This window comes from Plasmodium vivax, chromosome 4 (genome assembly GCF_000002415.2).
Source record: "Plasmodium vivax chromosome 4, whole genome shotgun sequence".
Classification (NCBI taxonomy): Eukaryota; Apicomplexa; class Aconoidasida; order Haemosporida; family Plasmodiidae; genus Plasmodium; species Plasmodium vivax.
Window position 1 is genome coordinate 577640 of NC_009909.1, and position 23208 is coordinate 600847.

Here is a 23208-nt window from a genome sequence, read left to right on the forward strand (position 1 = left end):
TGTGTGCACCGCCGAGCGGGCAAGGGGTATCGCTCTGGAGAGTGAACACGTTTCTTGGAAGGGGCGAAAGTGTGTAACTGCTGATCGGATTACTGTGCCAGAAAAAATAAAAAAAATAAAGCAAAATGTAGCAAAATAAAGCAAATAAAACGAAACAAAGAAATACAGCAAAATAAAGCAAATAAAGCGAATAAAGCAAAATAAAATTTCCCTTTGCCGCTACGTGAAATGCTCCCCAGAGACCGCGTGCGCGTCAGAACAGTTCGGTTGTTCACTCTCAGTTAACTCTTTGGTGTGTTTCCTAAAATAAAAAAAAAAAAAAAGAAGTGAAAAGTAGAATGATTCAGACCATTTTCGTTCTCCCGCATGCTGCAAAATGAGGTCTCGCTTTTCTGTCCTTCTCCTAACATGTGAGTAAAAAAAAAATATATATATATATAAATAAAATAACACCAATGGGGTGCTCGGAAAATGGTGTAAAAAGGCACCCCCTGAAGTTGCCTCAATAAGAGGTGAAAGCTACCCCAGTAGGGGCTCTGAAAAAGGACGTCTTTTTTCGGAGAAAGGGCACTTTTCTTACCTTCCATTCGTTGCTCCCATTTTGCTTTTCTAACCGATTTACGCAGATGCTGTGTTGAATGGGGGTATCCTGATAAAGGCGGAGCAGAGCAATGATAGCCCACCTCCAGCTGGACCTCCGCCCAAAGATGATACTTCATTGCCTAGTGCTCCACCACCTAACCCTGTAACTCCGGGGGTTGAAGTACAACAGGGTCCATCTCACAGCCCTACACTCCCAGGTGGAACTCATGACACTGCTGTGCAGGGACCCCAACAAGATCCCCAAGGACCAACCCATCAGGTTCCTTCCGAAGAAAGCTCAGATCAAGGCCCGCGTGTAGATCAACAGCAGCAAGCCCGAGTTGCAGACGTATCGGGGGTTCCATCTAGCGCAACTGAAACCATCTCTGAGACAAGCACTGTAGTATCTGAACAAACAGTAGTGCCTACCCCCCCTGAAGCCTCTCTCTCCTCCGCTGCCCCCCCAGAAGCTTCTCCCCCCAGCGGGAACTCCATTCAAGTGATAACTGCGCTACTGAAGGACGCGAACGGAGTGAAGGTCACTGGTGCCTGTGGAGCACACTTCGAATTGTCGCTCGTCCCACACATATCCATCAGCGCCGAAACAAAAACAAACGACATTAAGTTGAGGCCAATATTGCATAAGCTGCTTGACGCAAAGGAGGCAGACGTTGGAACGACCAAACTGGATAATGCAATTCAGTTTGAACCGAACCAGGAGAAGCTAAAGAATAAGTGCCAGCCTGGGAAAGAAAATGAGGACACTTTTAAATTCCTGGTGTTTATTCACGAAGGGGAGTTGACGCTCAAGTGGAAAGTGTACAACAAATCTGCCCCTGCAGATGCGAGTAATATAGAGGAGATGGTGCAAGTGCCTGCATGTGCATGTGAATAAGGGAGAGGGAAATGAGAAACAGAAGGGGGAGCGCTACCCCACATGGATTCCTTCACCAAATTATTAGACATTTTTATAATGCGGGAATGGCCGTGTCTGCCCCGTTTGAGCACATCAACTTGGGCGCAAAACTGCATGCATATTTGTGCAATTTGTCTATACTTTTTATATGTTTTTTTTTATTTTTTTTATTTTTTCTTCTAACCCCCTAGGCAAAGAAGTGGACGTCCGAAAATACACCCTAAAAAACCTGGACCAACCAATCACGACCGTCCAGGTTCGCTCGTCGAAGGTGGACGAGGAGACGCTTCTGGTGGAGAGCAAAAGTTACTACGTGAATAGGGACATCCCGGGTAAGTTTCCTCCAAGGGGGCGAACGAAAATGGAGTAAATGCAAGGGGTACTTCCCACAGAGTTGATCGTAACTGCTTCTGCTAATGCCCACATGTCGCCCTTATGCAACCATCTATGTGTGTCTCTCCCCTTTCCTCCTAGACAAGTGCGACGTTATAGCGACCGACTGCTACCTCAACGGGAACGTAGACATTGAAAAATGCTTCCAATGCACCCTGCTGATGGAGAACAGCGACACTACCAATGAGTGCTTCAAGTATGTCTCCTCCCAGGTAACCGATAAATTTAAAGACATAAAAGTGAATGCACAGGATGAGGAAGACCCGGCCGAAGTAGAGTTGGCAGCCTCTATTGGGAAGATCCTCCAGGGGGTCTTCAAAAAAGGAGAAGCGGCTCACATTGAGTTGCTCACTTTCGACGAAGTGGATGCAGCTTTGAAAGAGGAACTGCTTAACTATTGCTCCTCGATGAAGGAGGTGGACGCCAGTGGGGTGTTGGACCAATACCAATTGGGCAGTGAAGAGGATATCTTTGCCAACCTAACGAGCATTTTGAAGAACCACGCAGGGGAAACGAAGTCCACACTGCAGAACAAGCTGAAGAATCCCGCCATATGCTTGAAAAATGCGGACGAATGGGTGGAAAGCAAAAAGGGGCTTCTACTCCCCAGTCTGTCTCATACCAATGGGGAGGTTACCCCCCCTGAGACTCCCAAAGAGGACCACATGAGCGATGCAGATGAGGGCCAGCAGAGTGTCCCCTACGATGCTGTGATCAACCTCGTATCTGCGGAGGAGAAAAACAACCAAAGTTCCCTCATTGAGGACAGCACGTTCTGCACGGAGGACTACTGCAACAGGTGGAAGGACGACACGAGCTGCGTCTCCAAGATTGAGGCGGAAGATCAGGGCGTCTGCTCCACGTCTTGGCTCTTCGCCTCCAAGGTGCACCTAGAGACCATCAAGTGCATGAAGGGGTACGATCACATTGCTACTTCCGCTCTCTACGTGGCTAACTGTTCCAGTAAGGAAGCGAAGGACAAGTGTCACGCCGCGTCAAACCCGCTGGAATTTTTGGACATCCTGGAGGAGACCCAATTCTTGCCAGCCGAGTCGAACCTCCCCTACTCCTACAAAGCGGTGAGCAACGCCTGTCCGGAGCCCAAGAGCCACTGGCAGAATCTATGGGAAAACGTGAAGCTCCTAGAAAAGCAGTATGAACCCAACGCGGTTAGCACCAAGGGGTACACCGCCTACCAGAGCGACCACTTCAAAGGCAACATGGACGCATTTATCAATTTGGTAAAGTCGCAAGTGATGAGCAAAGGATCCGTTATCGCCTACGTGAAAGCAGACGAACTCATGGGCTACGACTTCAATGGGAAGAACGTGCACAGCCTGTGCGGCAGCGAGACGCCTAACCACGCGGTGAATATAATTGGCTACGGCAACTACGTCAGCGCGGAGGGGGTGAAGAAGTCCTACTGGCTGCTCCGCAACAGTTGGGGCAAATACTGGGGAGATGACGGCAACTTCAAAATCGACATGCATGGAGCGGATCACTGCCAGCACAACTTCATCCACACCGCCGCCGTCTTCAACCTGGAGATGCCCCTCGTCCAGTCTGCTGCCAAAAAGGACAACCACCTGTACAGCTACTACCTGAAGGGCTCCCCTGACCTTTACCAAAATATGTACTATAAGGGCTTCGGCTCTCAAGGTGGAAATGCCAAGGGGGGCGAAAAGGGCCAAGTTGGAACCCCCGTGGTTTCTGGACAGGAGGAAGAAGAAGTAGCGAGCGATAGACAAGATCAAGTGAGAGAACAAAGCCATGTAGAAGCGTCAGCTGGACCGGATGGCTTGCAAGCTGGACAAGTGGACGTAAAAGCTGAAGAGGAGGACACAAAAGCTGGGCAGGGGGGCGAAGACTCTGCAGCAACACAAGATGGAGGCTCACATGGTCCGGGAGCGGTGCAACCTCTAGCAGAACAATCTGACACGAGAGGTGTAGCAAGTAATTTACCAGATGGGTCTCAATTACCGGGGAGCGGGCATGAAGCAGGACAGAGCGGGCATGGAGTAGCAGAGAGTGGGTCTGAAGTTCCAGAGAGCAGACCTGAAGCACCACCAGGCGAGCCTGGAGCAGCACATAGCGAACCTCAAGTAACAGAAAGTGAGCATGGAGTACCACCGAGCGGGTCTGGAGTACCACCAGGTGGGCCTGGAGTTCCACCAAGCGGGCCTGAAGTAGGACGGAGCGAAACTGGAGAAACTTTATCCCAGCCTGCGGAATCGCCACCCCTGCCTAATCCCCCTAGTAACACTGCTAAGATAACCCAAGTACTGCACATCTTAAAGCATGTGAAGCAAGGGAAGGTGAAGACGCGCCTGGTTACCTACGACAGTAATGCGGCGATGAGTGCAGATCACGTCTGCTCACGAGCGGTGGCAAGTGACCCTGAGAAGCAGGACGAGTGCGTGAAGTTCTGTGACGACCACTGGAATGATTGCAAAGATAAAATCTCACCTGCGTATTGCTTAACACAGATCAGGGGAAAAAAAGACTGCTTCTTCTGTTACATATAAGAGAGAGATAGAGGGGCATATGTGTGGCTACTTCTCACCGGTGCAATGAAAAAATGATTTTGCATTATCGAAGAGGGGACTACAACAATGTTGTGTTTTTCTAGAGGAACAGATCAAATCTGTTTCGTGTAAATTTTTTTGGGCAACATTTGGCCATTCCCTTTGCAACGTTTTTTATATTTTCTCGTGTTTATTTTTTTGGGGGAAATTTTCTCATTTTTAAGGCCTGGGCGGACGGGTAAAATCGCCCCTTCATTGCGCTGCATCTTTTTGGCACTACATCTTTTTGAAGCTTCATCTTTTTGGCGTTACATCTTGGTACTACATCTTCTTGGGGCATGCTTCCCCCCCCTTCATGACAGTGCAAACGAATGAATAGCCGTGCCGCTGAACATTTAAAAGATTTTTTAAAACTTCGATAATGCTAAATGAGAGGGTTAAAATGATACACCAAATGGAGAAAAAAAAAAAAAAAAAAAAAAAAAGGCACCAAAAGGGGAGACACGGCAAGGAATACCCATTTTTCGTACACACGAGCGGACATTTTGAAGCTCCTCTTTTCCCCCCGCCTCAATTCGTGTGTACACACAGGTTGATCGCTCAAAGGTTTTTCGCTTCTCGGAGTTGTGAGCGCGCGCACAATGGCTGTTAAGAGGAAGGGAAATTTCGCTCTGCGTGTTCAATTTTTCTCATTCGTACGCGCACAGGCATGTGCACGGTTGTATGGACGATTTTTTGGACGATTGTTTGCACATCTGTATGCATGCCTGCGAAGAGCGGCAGCACTTGGCCTTAAGTGTGCAACTCCAACTTCGCTGATTTGCCAGCTTAAGCTTTACTCTCCTTCCAGCACTTTGAAAACACGCGCGGTACAGAAAGAGCAGTATCCCAAACGGAAATTCCCCCCCAGGCCAATTTCTTCCCGCCTGTGTGTAACCAGCAAGATGAGGTCCCGCATTTCCTTCTTCCTCGTGACGTGTAAGGATAAGAAAGAGCGGAGTTGCCAGCAGGTGGAGAGATGCAGATCGAACGGGTTGTGATGCCATCCTTGGTTGAATCTCAACGATGCGAAAAAAAAAAAAATAAAATAAATAAATAAATAAATAAATAAGTAAACTCCTGCGCACACATATGAGTTTTCCCCTTTTGCGCGCTGTTACCAACGCAGGTGCGATATTTGGTCGCTTCGCGGTTGACTGTGTGGAAGGGACCGACCACCCCCCTGATCCAAAACAAACAGGCCCAAGTCCAACCGACCCAAATCAAGCAGACCAAAATCCAGCAGGCCCAAGTCCAGCAGGCCCAGATGAAGCAGTACCAAATCCACCAGTCCCAAATCAACCAGTCCGGGTACCTCCTCCCCCAACTCCTCCAAGCGAACATAATGTTTCACCCGCTGGGCAAACCCCAGGAGGTACACCCCAAGTCGAGACCGAAGCCGATCAAATAAACCTCCCACTAAGTAATGATGTGCCTGGCTCTGAAATGTCCGTTATCTCCCTACCCGATGATGATAACGAAGAAGAGGCAAAAGGTCCCAGTGGGACTCATGAACCCACCCAGGGCGCAGATAAGCCGCTAGAAATTAGCATCACCTCCGCCTTACTGAAAGACCACAACGGGGTGAAGATCACCGGGCCGTGCAGTGCCGACTTCCAGCTGTTCCTCGTGCCACACATAATCATCCACGTAGAATCTGCCAAAGACAAAATTGAGTTAAGATCCAAATGGGAAGATGTAGATAATAAGCAGTCCAAGGGGGCGAAGGTACCAGTGGAGGAGCTGAAAAGTGGCATCCTTTTTAAACAGCCAAATGAAACATTGCAAAATAATTGTGCGGAGGGGAAAAACTTCAAATTCGTTTTGTACGTTCATGAGGATCAACTGATCGTTAAGTGGAAGGTGTATAATAAGACTCCCGCGGCGACAGACAGTAAGGGATGATGCTACCACACGAAAGTGGTCTCCCGGGGATGGGGGGCAATCTTTTGTGATAGGCAGAATCCGCTCAGCACTCCCCGCGAAAGTGCAAAAAAAAGGAAGTTTACTATAACATTACTTCCCCCCATTTCACCCCCCCCCATCGCAGACAAAAAAGTCGACGTCAGGAAGTACCTAGTAAAAAACCTGAAGCGACCAATTACGACGATACATGTGCACAGCTCGAGCGTAAACCAGACCACCTTTTTGCTTGAAAGTAAAAGCTACGCTTTGAAGAAGGACATCCCCGGTAAGATACGCCAAAAAAAAGGGAGCGGTGGAGAGCCTCTACATAAAGGGTAGAATGAGCATACCATTTTAAATGACTGAAGAGCTGCACGCAGAGTCTGTTTCGTGTGAACATTCAGGTGGAGAGGTGCACCCCCCCTCATCATATGTGTGCCCCTTCCTCTGCTAAGTTTAACACCTCTTTTGTGTACCCCCCACACACACCCGACAGATCAGTGCGACGCGATGGTAACCAACTGCTTCCTCAGCGGAATTTTAGACGTCGAAAAGTGCTACCACTGCTCTTTGCTAGTTTCCAGTAAAGACACCTCCAACATGTGCTTTAACTATGCCTCGCCAGATATAAAGGAGAAGTTTAATGAAATAAAGGTGGAGGGACAGGACGATGAGGAGTCGAGCGAGTACAAACTTGCGCAGGCCATCGATGCGGTGTTGAGTGGAATCTACAAAAAGGATCAGAATGGGAAGAAAGAGCTACTCACATGGGGAGAAGTGGACCCAAATGTGAAGGAGCAGATAAGTAGCTATTGCCACCTGTTGAAAGACGTGGACACCAGTGGTACTTTGGATGTCCACCAGATGGGAAGCCAAGAGCACATCTTTAACAACCTCATCACTTTGCTGCAGAAGCACGCGGAGGAAAAACAAGAATCACTGCAAAACAAACTGAAGAACGCCGCCATCTGTTTGAAGCAGGCACACAACTGGGTAGCGAATAAAGTGGGGCTGGCTTTGCCCCAGTTGGCCTACAACCCTGGGAAGGGGGTGGAACAAGTGGAGGAAAACCCCCCAAATGGGGAGAGTGCAAATGGGGAGAGCGCCCATGACCACACACATGAGCAAGGATTTGATGGCGTTATAGACTTGCCCCCCTTTGGCACCTCCGGCGCGCAGGCATCTGTCTACTCGGACAGCATGTACTGCAATGGTGACTACTGCGATAGGGCGAAGGATAGCAGCAGTTGTATGGCAAAGATTGAGGCAGGGGATCAGGGTGACTGTGCTAATTCTTGGCTGTTCGCGTCGAAGGCGCACTTGGAAGCCATCCAGTGCATGAAGGGGCACGACCACGTCGGTGCATCTGCTCTCTACGTGGCTAACTGTTCCGGTAAAGAAGCGAAGGACAAGTGTCACGTGGCTTCTAACCCGCTTGAGTTCTTAAACACCCTAGAGGAGACAAAATTCTTGCCAGCCGAATCTGACCTACCATACTCCTACAAAGCGGTGAATAACGTCTGCCCCCAACCGAAGAGCCACTGGAAAAACCTATGGGCTAATGTGAAGCTCCTAGAAAAGCAGTATGAGCCCAACGCGGTAAGCACCAAGGGGTACACCGCCTACCAGAGTGACCATTTCAAGGGAAACATGGACGCGTTCATTAAGACGGTAAAATCCGAATTGATGAAAAAGGGATCCGCAATCGCCTATGTGAAGGCGGCGGGAGCACTCAGCTACGACCTGAACGGGAAGAAGGTCCTCTCTTTGTGTGGAAGCGAAACGCCCGACCTCGCTGTTAATATAGTGGGCTATGGAAACTACATCAGCGCTGAAGGGCAGAAGAAATCTTATTGGCTACTTCAAAACAGCTGGGGAAAGCACTGGGGAGACAAGGGAACCTTTAAGGTTGACATGCTTGGACCGGATCACTGCCATCACAACTTCATTCACACCGCTGCCGTCTTCAATCTGGACATGCCTCAGGCCAACCCCCCTCCTGTGGAATTCCAACTGAGCAACTACTACTTGAAGAGCTCCCCCGATTTCTACACAAATTTGTATTATAAAAATGTTAAAGCAACTCCTGGCGGTGCAAAGGTCTATGGCTCGGAGGGAGAATCTGAGGTGACAGAAGGTGCTCAAAATAGAGGTGCACAAACAGCACAAGATAGAGGAAAGGTATCACCAGGAACTGAACAACCAGAAAAAGCGGGAGGAAATGCGGCACCAGAGGCTGCACAAATAACAGAAGGGGGAGGAAATAGAGCATCAGAAGCTTCACCTGGAATAGCAGTACCACCAACACCACAAGACCCTGCGGGTGGTGATGTCTCAGCAGGAACGGGAGTAGAAAGTCCAGTTTCGTTACCACAAGCGGCAGGGGGCACACCTTCTGCAAGTCTAAACACCCAGGAATCTTCATCCCAAGCGCAAGATCCCCAATCCCCAGCAAGAGAAGAACAAGTTGCTGCCCCCCCACAACCAGACGTTCCCACACCAACGCCTCAACAGGCTTCGACGTCAGCGCTGGTGAAAGCCCCCCTCGCACAGAGCGCAGACGCCGAGAGCAAGGAAGTGCTGCACATACTAAAACACGTTAAAGACAACAAGGTAAAAACAAACCTAGTGACATACAGCACGACTAAGTCGATCACTGATGATCACTCCTGTTCGAGGTCGCATGCACAGGACCCGGAGAAGCAGAGCGAGTGCATCGATTTCTGTGAAAAGAACTGGAATGCATGCGCAGATAAAATATCCCCAGGGTATTGTTTAATGCAAAAGAGGGGAAAGAATGACTGCATTTTCTGTTACGTGTAAGGTGTTGCAATTTTGTGGAGGCCAAGTGAACGACGGCTCTTCCTCCCCCCTTCGACCAATGAGTATTAACCCTGTTGCATTGTGAGAAGTTCCCCTGAAGGTGTTCCCCTTCGTTTTGTCCACCGAGAGAGAGTAGCACGATATATATAATTTTTCTGTTTAAAATTTTTTTTTTTTTTTTTACACTTATATTTTTATACGAGCGTTACACAGTTCATACATTTGAAGAACACGTGGGAGTTGCGCTGCTCGTCGTGGCGAGACATACGATATATGTCACATCGCTGTGCGGTGAAATTTTCGCGCCGCCTTACCTCCCAGTGATATCTGTGTTGCAATCGCTCAACAGAACTGAACGCATGGCCGTTTTTTTTTTCTTTTTTTCCCCCAAATCTGAGAATGCATCCTTTCAACTAGACATAAATGTGTATACAGGTGAATGAACACCCCTCCATTTTTAAATGTTCTTCTTATTTTAACTCCAAATGGTGAAAATAAAATTGAGGGGAAAATATTCCCGTTGGTGCGCCCGTCCAGTTGGCGTTAAGACCTGTGCAGGTGTCTCCGCGGAGGAAGGGCATTTTCAATCAAAGTGAAAAGATAATTTTTTTTTTTTTTTTTTTTAATACCCCCTAAAAGGGGTGAGGGAGCCCTCTACCTCACACGAACAAACGAAACGAGCATCGTTGCGGCTCTTCTGACAGATAAATGTAACCCCTCGAAAGTTACAAAAAGGTGAATTTAGCAAATTCGAATGGTTAAAATTTCCGTCCCATTCTGCTGGGAGGGCGTCAAGTATACATGCACACATTGCGGTGTCCCCATTTTTTTTTTTTTTTTTTTATTTTCACCCCGATGTTAAGGCGAAACATTCTCGAACTAAAACCGCAACAAAATTTACTTTTTAAAATTACGGACTTTGTGAAGCAGGGGTGGGCACCCTTTGTAACGGCTGCCAAAGGGGAAGAGGTCTAAATTTTTTTTTTTTTTTTCTCATTTTTTTTGTAAAATATAGTAACGTGTGCACCATTGTCACCATGAAACGGTAGTAAAAGAGGAGGAAAAAATAAATAAATAAAAAAAGAGGACAATCTCTGTGCAGAGGAAGACCGGGGATAACCTACTGCACAGGACAAGATGAAGTCGCTTGTGGCGCTCCTCTTCATCCCGAGTAAGAAAAAATTACCCCCTGGAGGGAGTAAAAGCGCGTCCAAAATGATCGCCCCAAATGAGCACCTTTGAAATCACGTTAGGACGCGCCTTTGAAATGGCAGTTTATTTTTTAACCCAATAAGGATCACCCCGCTGCTACATGCTCGTCCTCTTTACTGAAACGTTTAACGCAGGTGCTCTCTTAGGGAGTAACGCGGAAGGCTTAGCAGGTGCGGAGTCCCCCCCTGGAGGCGTACTCGGGGGGGAAGCATCAGACGGAGATCCACTCACAGAAGGAGCTTCAGAACAGAAAAGGATGATGACTAAGGGTGGTAGACCGGCTAACCGTCTAGGCAAATGTCAAACGGGACAGGACCCTACTCCCACCATTCGTAGGGCATCTCCTAAACTTAGGAGACAATCCGAAGGGGTAGGCCAAGCAAACTACGTCAAAGTAAAAGCACTACCGTTCAAAAGAACAATCGGGGTGAAGATTAACAGAACGTGTGGGGCAGAAATGGGATTCCTTTTCATCCCCCACTCGTCTATGTACCTTACAACGGAAGAGTCCAAAGCGGGAGCCTTTAAGATGATGACCCATATTGAGGATAACGCTTTTCCGCTTAACTGGAGGGTCTACCTGCCCAGGGAGCCACACACAGCAGGTAAGGGGGCTCCGAGAAAAACCCACTTAAATGAGCGCACCACAGTATTTATCTATTCATCAATATGTGTGTGCACATGTGTGTATGTTTCCCCTCCCCTTTGAAGCAAAGCGAGACGCAACTGAGACGAAGTGGCACGGGCGATCCTTAGCAGGGAGCAATGACGGCCCGTGTGACGAGGGGCATGACTTCTTTTCTGGGGGAATTGACTCGGGGGAGGATGGAGCCATTCCCCCCATGGAGAAGGGTGATCAGCCGGAGGGGTGCTCAGAAGAAGCATCAGAGGAAGAGTCAGAGGATGCATCGGAGGGGTGCTCAGAGGAAGCGTCAGAGGAAGCGTCGGAGGAGCAGCAGCTGAGGATCTCCATCGAGCGCGTGCTGAGCGGGGTCTACAAAGTGGCTGCGGACGGAAGGAAGGTGCTAATCACGCGGGAAGAGCTAGACGACTCCCTTAAAGAGGAGCTAAAAAAATACTGCCAACTTTTGAAGAAGGTAGACAGCAGTGGAACTCTGGAAGAGCATCAGATGGGCAGCGAAATGGAAGTGTTTGATAACCTCGTCAACCTTCTGCAAAAACATGGGGACGAAACGGTTCTTACTCTTCGGAGGAAACTGAGGAACCCAGCGGTGTGCATGAAGGATGTGAGCGAGTGGGTGCTGAAGAGGAGGGGGTTGGCCTTGCCAGACTCGCCCAGCAGCAACGCGAGTGAGAAGGACGCCAATTTGGGTGTAGATCCCAAGTGGATGGAATGTGTGAGGAGTAACTCCAGAGAGGAAGGCGCCGAGGGGTACAACGGGGAGGAAGACGGAATGGTGAATTTGGCCAAACTGAAAATGAGAAGCAAACATTTTTGCTGCTTCAGCGGTGAAGGGAACCAAGACAAGTCGAATGGAAAAGGCCCTTGCGCTCCCAAAGCTGAGGAGGAAGTGGAATGAAGAGACAGTTGTGGCTTTTCCTAAGTCTTCACAAAGGAAGGTGCGCTTATAAAACTGTTAGAAGCGTGAGGGGGGGAGGCCAAATGGTTAACAGTTAGCTTCTCCTAGAGAGAACCACACAAGAGGAGCCCTTAGATCAGTTCGAACCGACTATGAATTCCTCCATGTGGTGGAAGAGGAACATCGCTTGTCTCTCCAGTAGAATCTCATAATGGCTTGCCTACCCAGTAGAGTTTCAAATGAGCTGCCTTAGGTAAGGCACAGCTTCGTCAGATCGTCCCAATCCTTTCAACATGCCAGAGGATAAGCGATGGACTTAGGGAGAAGGAGGTGAAGGTTACCCACCTGGGGAAGTGCCAAGTGGTGAGCGACGAATTTGGAGAGAAGGTCGCTTCGTTCATAGCTTGGCGGAGAGATAACCGAAAAAACACGTGGGAATGTAAAAGAGAGGAGGCATCAGAAGAGATGATACAACGCTGCACAGAAGAACTACGAAGAGGAAGTCAACTTGGAGGTGAATATACACAGGGGAGAGAGGCGCCAATGTAGCGTTGCCCCGATCATGGTGAACCTACCCATGTACCAAACGGGTGAACGTCCGGCAGCATTTAACTAACGCTCAGGGAGATCCCCCTTCTTTGGTCGTGATGTGTGGGGGGGCGTCTTTACGATTAACTGTTTGATCAAATGGAGGGAAACACCCCAAGCGGTGGTAGGAAAATCCCAACTGGAGGGTCGGATCATTCGTGGGGGAAAAGCGCGCCGGAAGGGGGGTTAGCGGCCAAGGGATAGTCAATCCGGGGAACCAAACCGAACCAAAGCAATGCAAAGCAAACGAAAGAAGAGAACACAATTGAATCCATCCGAATCGATCGAAACGTTTCACCATTTAAAGGCGTCCCCCCCAAAAAAGGCAGACTACAGGGAAGAGAGGGTTAAAATGGAGCAAAGTAAAATTTGACGGCCGTGCGAGGGGCCCCATACTTGGCGTTTCCTAACCTGGCATGTGCCAGTCGGGGGAGTGCTTTTCCCCCTCAAGTGAAAGCCTTTGCGAGAACATACCAATTTGTGTCTATCTTTTTTGTGAAATATTTGCAGATTTAATTTTTATAACCTCTTGCATTTTTTCACACAAAAGGGGTTTTATTTTTTCTAAAGCATTTTAACAACTCGCCCCGAGGAGAGTTTACCTCCGAGGGAAAACCTCCCCTCCGCTTTCACTTAAAGGTGTAACTGCGTGCGGGTATGCATGCGCAATGTAAGTGAAAAAAAAAAAACAAAAAAAAAGAAAACTATTTCTTTAAAACTTCTCCGTACGCGTAGCCGGGGTTACCGAGTGCTTTAAGATTAGATCAAATTTCGGACGTGTGTACACCACGGGGCGGGGAATACGCACAGCTCAGGGTGGCACAGAGGTGTGTGCCCCCAACGCAACACACAGTGCACGCATGTGTATGCACACACACCAGCGGGTTACTCCAGCCATTCGGCTATTCGGCTAATCAGCCGTTCAACTGCTTCAGCGCCCCTTTTATCACCACACGGTCGACCTGGCCAAACCTGCGCGTACACACTTGAGCGTATAAACTTGAGCGTACACATTTGAGCTTAATTCGAGAGTGCAAAGTTGCAAAAAAGTGGAGCGTTACAAAAGGTGTCTCGGGACTCCCACCACGCGACTACGGCACAGATGGGAACGTAACCCCTGTGAACGCTTCACATACTTTTGTGCCAAATGGGAGAAACAGATTAAAACTGAGGGAAAAAAAAAAAAAAAAAAACCACCAATTTGCTCCTTTTCCAAACAAATGTGTGAACAATTTAACCAAAGGGAAGGACCCATTTTTACTTAAAGGAGCGCACTTTGCAAAAGGGAAGTCTTAAAGCAGATCTGACTTAACCGAAACGAGATGAAGTCTAGTGTTCTCTTGTTGCTCGCTTTGGGTAAGAAAAAAAAAAAAAAAAAAAAGGATAGCGAGGAGAAGGAGAGGAATAAGAAGAAGAGGCGATGCATCATGGGGAGATGCTCCTGATGGGGGTCCCCCCATTTTTGAAACAAAAATTGTTTCACTTCCTCCCCCGAGAAGTGGCTCCCCCATTGCTTGCCAATTGTGTTCAACCCCTTTGCGCAGGTGCCACTTACGGCAACAATGTGGCGATGTGCACAGCGACGCCGCCATCTGGAGGACCCGATGCGTCGCTACCCAATCCTGCACAACCAAATTCTTTACCAGCGGTGGAAACATTAAGTCAACAAGGGGGTGGAGCCCCAGCAGCGAGCTCCAACGCACTCACTGCCGGGGGAAACGTTCCTCCCGGTTCCCAAGTAAATAGCGGTGAACAGGGTGGAGCGACTCAGCTTCAAGCCACCCCCAAGAAAGCCGAGCTGCAGTCCTCTCTGCTGAAGAACTTCACGGGGGTGAAGGTCACTGGCCCCTGCGACACAGAGGTAGGGCTGTACCTCATTCCCTACATCTACATTTCTGTGAATGCCAAAACGGACACCATAGAGCTGTCTACCAGGTTCCCCAATTCGGACAATGTGCTGGTGCAATTTAAAAAGGAAGGCGAAACGTTGACTAACGTATGTGAGGGAAGCTCCGAAAAGACGTTTAAGTTTATAATGCACCTGGAGGACAGCATACTGACCCTCAAGTGGATCGTCAATCCGCAGAGTACCACAGCGAGTAAGTGGACGAGGGACGAGGCAATGGGGGCATCCGCATGAGGATGGCTGGAAGAAAGAGAGAAAAAAAAATAATAGCAACCACAGTAACGATAAGCGTCGCAGCGACACCGTTGATGGATGAACTGTTTAAGGAGTGGCCCTTTCGTTCAACAGTGCCCATCTGCGGAATGACCCATTTTCGCAGCTGTGCCCCCGCCACACAGCCCACACATCTATGATTAACACCCCCACGTCACCCTCCCCCCGCAGATAAAAACAAAGCTGACGTGAAGAAGTACAAAGTACCGGAACTGGAAAGACCCATAACTTCGATTCAAGTCCATTCAGTCCTAATCCAAGAGGACACCGTCATATACAAGAGCAAAGATTATTCCGTGAAGACTGACATTCCAGGTGAGTGGCCACCAAGTGGGTAGCCACCAAATGGGTAGCCACCAAATGGGTGTTAACCTAGACGTGCTCACTCTACGAACAGTGAAGTGCCGTCAAAGGGGGATGCCTCTTTGTTCACCTTTAGATGGCCGGTAGATATCATCATTAGGAGGAATACAGACGGGGGGGGAAAATGGCTAACCTTTTCACCTCTCATTTTCACATTTTTTTTTTTTTTTTTTTTAGAGAAGTGCGAACAAGTGGCCAGCGCCTGCTTCTTGAGTGGCAACACAGACATAGAGAGCTGCTACACGTGCAACCTGCTGATCCATAATGAAGACACGAGTGACAAATGTTTCGACTACGTGTCTTCAGAATTTAAGAATCAGTTTCAGGACATTAAAGTGAAGGGACAGGACGATGAGGAGTCGAGCGAGTACAAACTTGCGCAGGCCATCGATGCGGTGTTGAGTGGAATCTACAAAAAGGATCAGAATGGGAAGAAAGAGCTGCTCACATGGGGAGAAGTGGACCCAAATGTGAAGGAGCAGATAAGTAGCTATTGCCATTTGCTGAAAGACGTGGACGCCAGTGGCTCTCTCGAAGTCCACCAGATGGGAAGCGAAATGGACATCTTCAATAACCTCATCACTTTGCTGCAAAAGCACTCGGAGGAACAAAAGGCAACGCTGGAATGGAAGCTGCAAAACCCAGCCCTCTGCCTCAAAGATGCGAACAACTGGGTGGTGAATAAGAAGGGATTACTGTTGCCCCTTTTGCAAAACGGTGGTAGTGCTATCAACTTTGGAGAGAGTAACCACGTGGAAGATGTGAAAAAAGACAACCTCTCAACCTACCAGGAAGGGCCTGACGGAGTTATAGACTTATCGGTCGTTCACCAAAACGCACACGCTTCTTCCACTCCGTTCACCAACCACATGTTTTGCAATTCGGACTACTGCGATAGGGCGAAGGACACTAGCAGCTGCATGGCCAAGATTGAGGTGCAGGACCAGGGCGACTGCTCTACTTCTTGGTTGTTCGCCTCCAAGGTGCATCTGGAAGCCATCAAGTGCATGAAGGGGCACGACCACGTCGGTGCATCTGCTCTTTACGTGGCTAACTGCTCCAACAAAGAAGCGAAGGACAAGTGTCACTCACCCTCTAACCCGCTGGAATTTTTGAACACCCTGGAGGAGACAAAATTCCTGCCAGCCGAGTCGGACCTCCCCTACTCCTACAAAGCGGTGAATAACGTCTGCCCCGAGCCGAAGAGCCACTGGAAAAATCTATGGGAAAACGTGAAACTTCTAGGCCCCACGAATGAGCCCAACTCCGTGAGCGTCAAAGGCTACACTGCCTACCTGAGTGACCATTTCAAGGGTAACATGGACGCGTTTATCAAATCGGTAAAATCCCAAGTGATGAGCAAAGGATCCGTCATCGCTTATGTGAAGGCAGACGATCAGATGAGCTACGACTTGAACGGGAAGAAGATCCTCTCCCTATGTGGAAGCGAAACACCCGATCTTGCCGTCAACATAGTAGGCTACGGTAATTACATAACCGCTGAAGGGCAGAAAAAATCCTACTGGTTGCTGCAAAACAGCTGGGGTAAACACTGGGGAGACAAGGGAACCTTCAAGGTCGACATGCATGGTTCAGCTCATTGCCAGCACAACTTCATCCACACCGCCGTTGTCTTCAACCTAGACGTGCCCCTCTCCCAGTCGCCCGCCAAAGACACGGAACTGTACAGCTACCACTTGAAGAGCTCCCCCGATTTTTACAAAAATTTGTATTATAACGCAGTGGGTGGTGAGAAGGGAAGCGTGCTGAGTAACGCCGTTCAGGGGCAGGACACTCCACAGGAGGAAGGAACATCACCGGGAACAGCGGCGGAAGGAGAAGGAAGGCCTGGACCTGTCGGTCCAGGAGGACAACAACCTCAGGAGCACGCGTCTTCCGCAGGGGGTCCAAATTCGAATGAACAACAACTGGATGTAGCAAGACAACAACAACAGGAAGGAGCAGAAAAAGAGTCATCACAGCAATTACCGCAACAACAACCATTAACGCAATCACAGCAATCAACGCAACCAGGAGTAGGGGGAGCGGCGTCCACCCCTCTTTCTCAAGGCACACCAGGGCAGGCGAACTCCAATGGAGAAGCGGAAAACGCGAATATATCCCAAATCATTCACGTTTTGAAACACATCAAGAAGACCAAAATGGTGACGAGAATAGTGACGTACGAGGGGGAGTACGACTTGGGAGACCACTCCTGTTCGCGAACGCAAGCATCAAGTTTGGAGAAACTGGACGATTGCATTAAATTTTGCAATGACAATTTGTCTATGTGCGAAAGGACTGTTTCGACAGGGTATTGTTTAACCAAGCTGCGAAAAGCGAACGATTGCATTTTCTGTTTCGTGTGAAGCGGAGCAGAGTCCTCGACGCATCAGAGTGTGCAGATGCCTCTGCGGATGCATGAGGGTGTGCAGATGTGCGAACGCGTGGGTATCCACATCACCCGTTTTGCATCCTTAAGGAGTGAGCTCCTTTGTGCCATAAAAACGGCACATTTTTATGATCCCTTTTTTCAATGCCACGTGAGGCATTTTTCATGAAAGTTAAGCAAAAAAAAGTTTATTTTATTTTTTATTTTTTTTTTTTTTATTTCACCTTTTTTGCGCAAAAACTTTACGGTTGTGTTTTGCCTTGCTTCGAACGTAGAGCCATTCTGAGTTGAACGCGAAGGGGTGTGCAGGGGCATGCGCGGGGGTATGCTCCATGGTATATGCAATGGTATGCGTAATGGCATGTGCACATTAGTGTATGCATGGGGATAGCGCTTAGGCGCTCGGGCCATGCCGCTTTAAAGGGTATTCCCCGTATGCGTGCGAAACCTTTTCAGCACTTCCTCCTCTCTCTGAAGAGGGGGCGCCATTTTGGAGGCGATCTTCTTGGGGATGACCATTTTGGGGGTGACCATTTTGGAAGCGACCTTTTTGGGGTGACCTCTTTGGGACTAAGCATTCCTGGCGAAATCCCTTTCTCGGTTAAAGCTTGTGAGAAGTGACCAATCGCGGGGGTGAATGCACTCACGTGCGGGGATATACAAAGAAGTGTTGACCATTTTCACTGCTCGTTCGCTTCGTAAAGAGGAGGTTGACTGCTCCTCGGATGTGTGGCTTCCAAGTGGGAAGCAAACCATCGGGCAAGTTAACGCGCGATGCGTAGTGCACGGTGCACAATGTGAACGGAACCGTTTCCATCTGCACCGTTGGTAAGTTGACGTATTTTCTTAATGCACCCCTGGTTGGGCTGCCAAACAGGGCGGGAAAAGAGGTAAAAAAATGGAAATAAAAAAGGAAGAAAAAAACGAAAAATGCTGCGCTAATGGGGGGACCCAAATGATAATCACTAAAGTGACAACCGCCCGGGTGACGAATCACATTCGCATCCATCGCAACGGAAGCATTCGTGTTGCCATGTTTCTTCCCCCTTTCTTTAACCAAACAAGTAAAGCGAAGCAAGTGTGCAACAGAATTAGTCAAGCCAGATTTGCAATCCACTTTGCGCTTCCCCCCCTCTTGGATGCCACTAGGACGAAATGAAGGCCCGCCTTTCCTTAATCCTAATTTTATGTGAGGGGAAAAATGCCGAAGAAACGGCGAAAAGAAAACCGCCAAGTGGCCAACTTAGCCCTGCATGCACTCCACTCTTAAGGGGGAGAGAAGTGCACATGAGTTTGTTCGTCGCTTGGACGATTAACTGTTGAGAGAGTTAAAAGAGTGTCCTCTGCTGAGCGTGTGCTAATTCGTGTACATGAATTTTACGCAGGTGTCGTGTGCAGGGACTGTGCAGTGAGATGCACGGGTACCACTGAAGCTCAAGGAGCAGTAGAAGGAGCAAAGGGACCAAAACCAGGAGCAGAAGAAGCAGGAGCAAATGTAGGAGAGGCAGGAACAGGAGGACCAGGAGGACCAGGAGCAGATGGAGGAACAGAAGCAGGAGCAAGAGCAGAAGAAGGAGAAGGAGCAGGAACAGAAGCAGAACCAGAAGCAGAACCAGAAGCAGAAGCAGAACCAGCACGAGGACCAGAACCAGAACCAGAAGCAGGAGGTGAGGGCATAAATCGGGATGCAGCTGGAAACCAGAGAGAGGGTCAACTTGAAGCCCCATCAGATAGCGCACGTCCAGGAGCAATTCCCCAAGTAGCACCACGAGACACTGTCGAAACTTCTAGCGATGCTGCTGATAGTAGTAGCCCAGACCAGAATCCACTTCCAGGTGCAGACAACACCAAAGTAGGAAATGCAGCAACCCCCCCCGAAGGCGCGAAAGAGGAGACCCAGGTAAAGTCGTCGCTCCTGAAGGGCCACAAGGGGGTGAAGGTGACGGGCCCGTGCGGCGCCAGCTTCCTCGTGTTCTTCGCCCCGTATCTGTTCATCGATGTGGACACGGACAGTAGCAATGTTTACCTGGGAACTGACTTGAGCGATTTAGAAGTTACAGAAAAAATGGGTATACAAGATAACGGAAAAAATAAATGCGAAGATAAGAAGACATTCAAATTCGTTGCTCTCATTGGAGAAGACCACTTGACCATTAAGTGGAAGGTGTACGACCCGGCAGTCAAAACGCCAACCCCAAGTAAGTGAAAGGGGCAGCGAAACATCATTATGGGTTGCTGCTTAAGGTTTTCACCCCCTCGTATTAACACATCGCCGATGCTCCATTTGTGCCCCCCTCCCAGTGCCCACTTAATTTCTCCCTTTTTCCTTTACCCTCCCCCTTTTCAGATGAAAAAGTGGAAATGAGAAAATACGTAATGAAAAATCTGAGCGGAGAATTCACCGCTGTGCAAGTGCACACTGTTATACAGCAGAACGGCTCCAACGTCTTTGAAAGCAAAAACTATGCCTTAAGTAGCGGCATCCCTGGTGAGTCACCCAGAGGGGAAATAAAAAAACAGGGAAAGAAGCTCCCCCTTCTCCCCCCACACATGCGCACTCATCAGTCGTAACGTTTTTGTGACATTGCAAGTCATTCCCTTTCTAACGAAGTGATTTTTTTTATTTTCTTTTTTTTTTGTAGAAAAATGCGACGCAGTAGCCACCAACTGCTTCCTCAGTGGAAGCGTGTACATAGAGAAATGCTACAGGTGCACCCTCAAAATGAAGAAGGTGGACCCGTCGGACGTTTGCTATAACTATATTCCCAAGGTGGAAAGTGCAGCCAGTCAGGAGGCCATTCCCGCCAAGGCAAGCGATGAAGAGTCCAGCCAAGAGGAGTTGACAGCATCCATTGGAAAGATCCTCCAAGGGGTCTACAAGAAAGGGGAAAATGGTCTCAATGAGGTGCTCACTTTCAACGAAGCAGATGCAGCTTTGAAAGCGGAACTGCTTAACTATTGCTCCTTGATGAAGAAGGTAGACGCCAGTGGGGTGTTGGGCCACTACCAATTGGGAAGTGAAGAAGATGTGCATGCCAACCTGACGAACATGCTACAGACGAACAGCGACCATGTCTTGTCCTCATTGCAAAACAAGCTGAAGAATCCCGCCATCTGTTTGAAAAATGCGGACGAGTGGGTGGGTAGCAAAACAGGGCTACTTCTTCCTAATCTGTTTTATAACCATTTGGAAGGGTCCACTCCGTCGACTTCCAACGTGACTCACGTCGACGACTCCTCTGAGGATGTGCAAAGTGGCGGATACGATGGCGTCATCGATTTCGCCACGGCAGGCAAGACAAATTTCAGCACCTCCCAATACGCAGACAAAATGCACTGCAATGCGGAGTACTGCGATAGGGCGAAGGATGCGGGCAGCTGCGTGGCGAAGATGGAGGTGCAGGACCAGGGCGATTGCGCCAACTCTTGGCTCTTCGCCTCCAAGGTGCACCTAGAGACCATCAAGTGTGTGAAGGGATACGACCACGTCGGTGCATCTGCTCTCTACGTGGCTAACTGTTCCGGTAAAGAAGCGAATGACAAGTGTCACTCACCCTCTAACCCGCTTGAGTTCTTAAACACCCTGGAGGAGACCAACTTTTTGCCAGCCGATTCGGACCTCCCCTATTCGTACAAGCAAGTGGGAAACGCCTGTCCGGAACCGAAGGGCCACTGGCAAAACCTTTGGGAAAACGTGAAGCTCCTAGGTCCCACGAATGAGCCCAACTCGATGAGCACCAAGGGGTACACCGCCTACCAGAGCGACCACTTCAAGGGCAACATGGACTCATTTATCAAGTTAGTCAAATCCGAAGTGATGAAAAAGGGATCTGTCATCGCGTATGTGAAGGTGGCGGGAGCACTCAGCTACGACCTGAACGGAAAGAAGGTCCTCTCTCTATGTGGAAGCGAAACGCCGGACCTTGCTGTCAACATAGTGGGCTATGGAAACTACATCAGCGCGGAGGGGGTGAAAAAGCCCTACTGGCTGCTGCAAAACAGCTGGGGTAAACACTGGGGAGACAAGGGAACCTTTAAGGTCGATATGAATGGACCACCTGGATGCCATCACAACTTCATCCACACCGCCGCCGTCTTCAATCTGGACATGCCCGTGGAGGAGAACCCCCAAAAGGAAGACGCCCAGATATACAACTACTACTTGAAGAGCTCCCCTGATTTTTGGGGCAACATCTACTATAAAAATGTTGGCGGTCAGGAGAGTGCCTCGTCAAAGAACGCAACGGAGGGGGCCCATGAATCGGTGCTGCACGGGCAAGAAGTTGCAGAGGCGGCAGTAAATGGCGCTGGCGGGGAACCTGCTCCTTCACACAGTGGAGCGGTACAAGGAGAAAGAGAAGGAACAGCAAATGGACAAGGACCTGAAGGTGTTCCTCCTTTGCCGGCGAAACAGGAAGTAACCGAAGCATCAAACGGGGAAGCGACAGGACTGGGAGCAGTAAACCCTTCGGGAGAAGAACAGCCAGGACCACCAGGGCCACCAGGGACATCAGGACTAGCAGAGCAACCAGGACCAGAAGGGCCATCGGGAGAAGTAGGGTCAACAGGATCAGTAGGGCAACCAGGACAACCGGGATCATCGGGCACACCCAGATCGGAAGGACAAACGGGACCATCGGGCACATCAGGATCATCGGCCGCGCAAGGACAATCGGGTTCATCGGGCACACCCGGATCGGATGGACCATCAGGACACACGGGACCATCGAGCACACCCGTACAAGAAGCCCCGCTCAGCAAGGCACCCGGAACAGACAGCCCGCCCGTCGCACCCGAAGCCGCCGTGCTAGGCTCCGAAGTGACGCATGTCCTGAAGTACATTAAAAAGAATAAGGTGAAGCTGAACTTGGTGACTTACAAGAATCACGAGGCTCTCAGCTCCGGGCACGACTGCTGGAGATCCTACTCGGCCAACCCGGATAAGTACGAAGAGTGTGTAAAGTTATGCGAAGCCAACTGGAGCAAATGTGAAAATGATGCAGCGCCGGGATTCTGTTTATACGAGCATGCGAAAGAAGAGGACTGTTTCTTCTGCTATGTGTAGAGCTCGAAATGGTAAAACGAGTCAGGCGTAGTTTTTTTTATTTTGTGGGGAAGCTACGAACTGTGCATGCTGTATGTTTGTCCGTAAGGGGGAAGTCCCCAAAGAAAAATTGCGCCATTGTGTGGGTCTCTTGGTACACTACACGATGCACTACTGTATAACCTTTCAATTGTCGCTTTTTTTTTTTTTTTTTTTTTTCCCCCAACTTGATCGAAATGGTGATAACAGAGTGGGCCTCTCATCCGGAGGGTGAACTTTCAAGGCGGTCCTCCGCGACGCTCATCTGGGCGTTTAATCATCACTTTTAAGGCATTTTTAATTGAAACCCCTCTTTCGTGTTTTTCCTGCCGCGCGCACATCAATCATATGTCGCTCATGCGTTTTTTTTGCTATGCAATTTCGCGGCCACGATGGGGGGAACGCTAACGGGGAAGAGAAGCGGCGAAGTGGCATTAATTGTGTAATTTTTTTCCTACTCTTTCCTGTTCTTTCCCGATTTTTCCTTTTTTTTTTTTTTTCCTCCCCCAGTTAGCTCAAATTGCCCCTCTAAAACACACAATTGTGCAATAGACCACCCCGCATGCGCGAGGGGAGAAAAAACAGGCGTGTAAAAACGCGCCCCCCACCCCTGGGATGTACGGCGATACTGCACGCAAGGGTGGTTGTTTCATTTTGGTCTTTCCAT

General features: G+C 49.2%; 5 protein-coding genes across 5 annotated transcripts, besides 8 other annotated features; all 5 read left to right on the forward strand.

Annotated features, from left to right (window-relative positions):
• Positions 1-671: 671 nt before the first annotated feature.
• PVX_003825 (serine-repeat antigen 4 (SERA)) lies at positions 672-4416 on the forward strand (the record flags this gene model as incomplete). The annotated part of the gene is made up of 4 exons (XM_001612954.1): positions 672-745; positions 1066-1469; positions 1690-1830; positions 1973-4416. The coding sequence occupies 4 exons, from the start codon at positions 672-674 to the stop codon at positions 4414-4416; spliced, it is 3063 nt and encodes a 1020-aa protein (XP_001613004.1).
• An 819-nt stretch (positions 4417-5235) lies between these two features.
• Positions 5236-5260: a microsatellite.
• A 287-nt stretch (positions 5261-5547) lies between these two features.
• On the forward strand, positions 5548-9183 carry PVX_003820 (serine-repeat antigen 4 (SERA), putative; the record flags this gene model as incomplete). Its single annotated transcript, XM_001612953.1, has 3 exons — positions 5548-6349; positions 6506-6646; positions 6857-9183. 3 exons carry the CDS (start codon positions 5548-5550, stop codon positions 9181-9183), a joined length of 3270 nt encoding a protein of 1089 aa, XP_001613003.1.
• Positions 5848-5891: a microsatellite.
• A 963-nt stretch (positions 9184-10146) lies between the features above and the next one.
• Positions 10147-10166: a microsatellite.
• A 200-nt stretch (positions 10167-10366) lies between these two features.
• Positions 10367-10390: a microsatellite.
• Positions 10391-10495: 105 nt separating this feature from the next.
• Positions 10496-11936, forward strand: PVX_003815 (serine-repeat antigen (SERA), truncated, putative; the record flags this gene model as incomplete). The annotated part of the gene is made up of 2 exons (XM_001612952.1): positions 10496-11000; positions 11107-11936. The coding sequence occupies 2 exons, from the start codon at positions 10496-10498 to the stop codon at positions 11934-11936; spliced, it is 1335 nt and encodes a 444-aa protein (XP_001613002.1).
• Positions 11937-13560: 1624 nt separating this feature from the next.
• Positions 13561-13587: a microsatellite.
• A 507-nt stretch (positions 13588-14094) lies between these two features.
• Positions 14095-17435, forward strand: PVX_003810 (serine-repeat antigen 5 (SERA), putative; the record flags this gene model as incomplete). Its single annotated transcript, XM_001612951.1, has 3 exons — positions 14095-14623; positions 14875-15018; positions 15244-17435. 3 exons carry the CDS (start codon positions 14095-14097, stop codon positions 17433-17435), a joined length of 2865 nt encoding a protein of 954 aa, XP_001613001.1.
• Positions 14242-14264: a microsatellite.
• Positions 15581-15600: a microsatellite.
• A 1178-nt stretch (positions 17436-18613) lies between the features above and the next one.
• Positions 18614-22523, forward strand: PVX_003805 (serine-repeat antigen (SERA), putative; the record flags this gene model as incomplete). Its single annotated transcript, XM_001612950.1, has 4 exons — positions 18614-18647; positions 18844-19656; positions 19806-19946; positions 20101-22523. 4 exons carry the CDS (start codon positions 18614-18616, stop codon positions 22521-22523), a joined length of 3411 nt encoding a protein of 1136 aa, XP_001613000.1.
• Positions 22524-23058: 535 nt separating this feature from the next.
• Positions 23059-23080: a microsatellite.
• Positions 23081-23208: the final 128 nt, after the last annotated feature.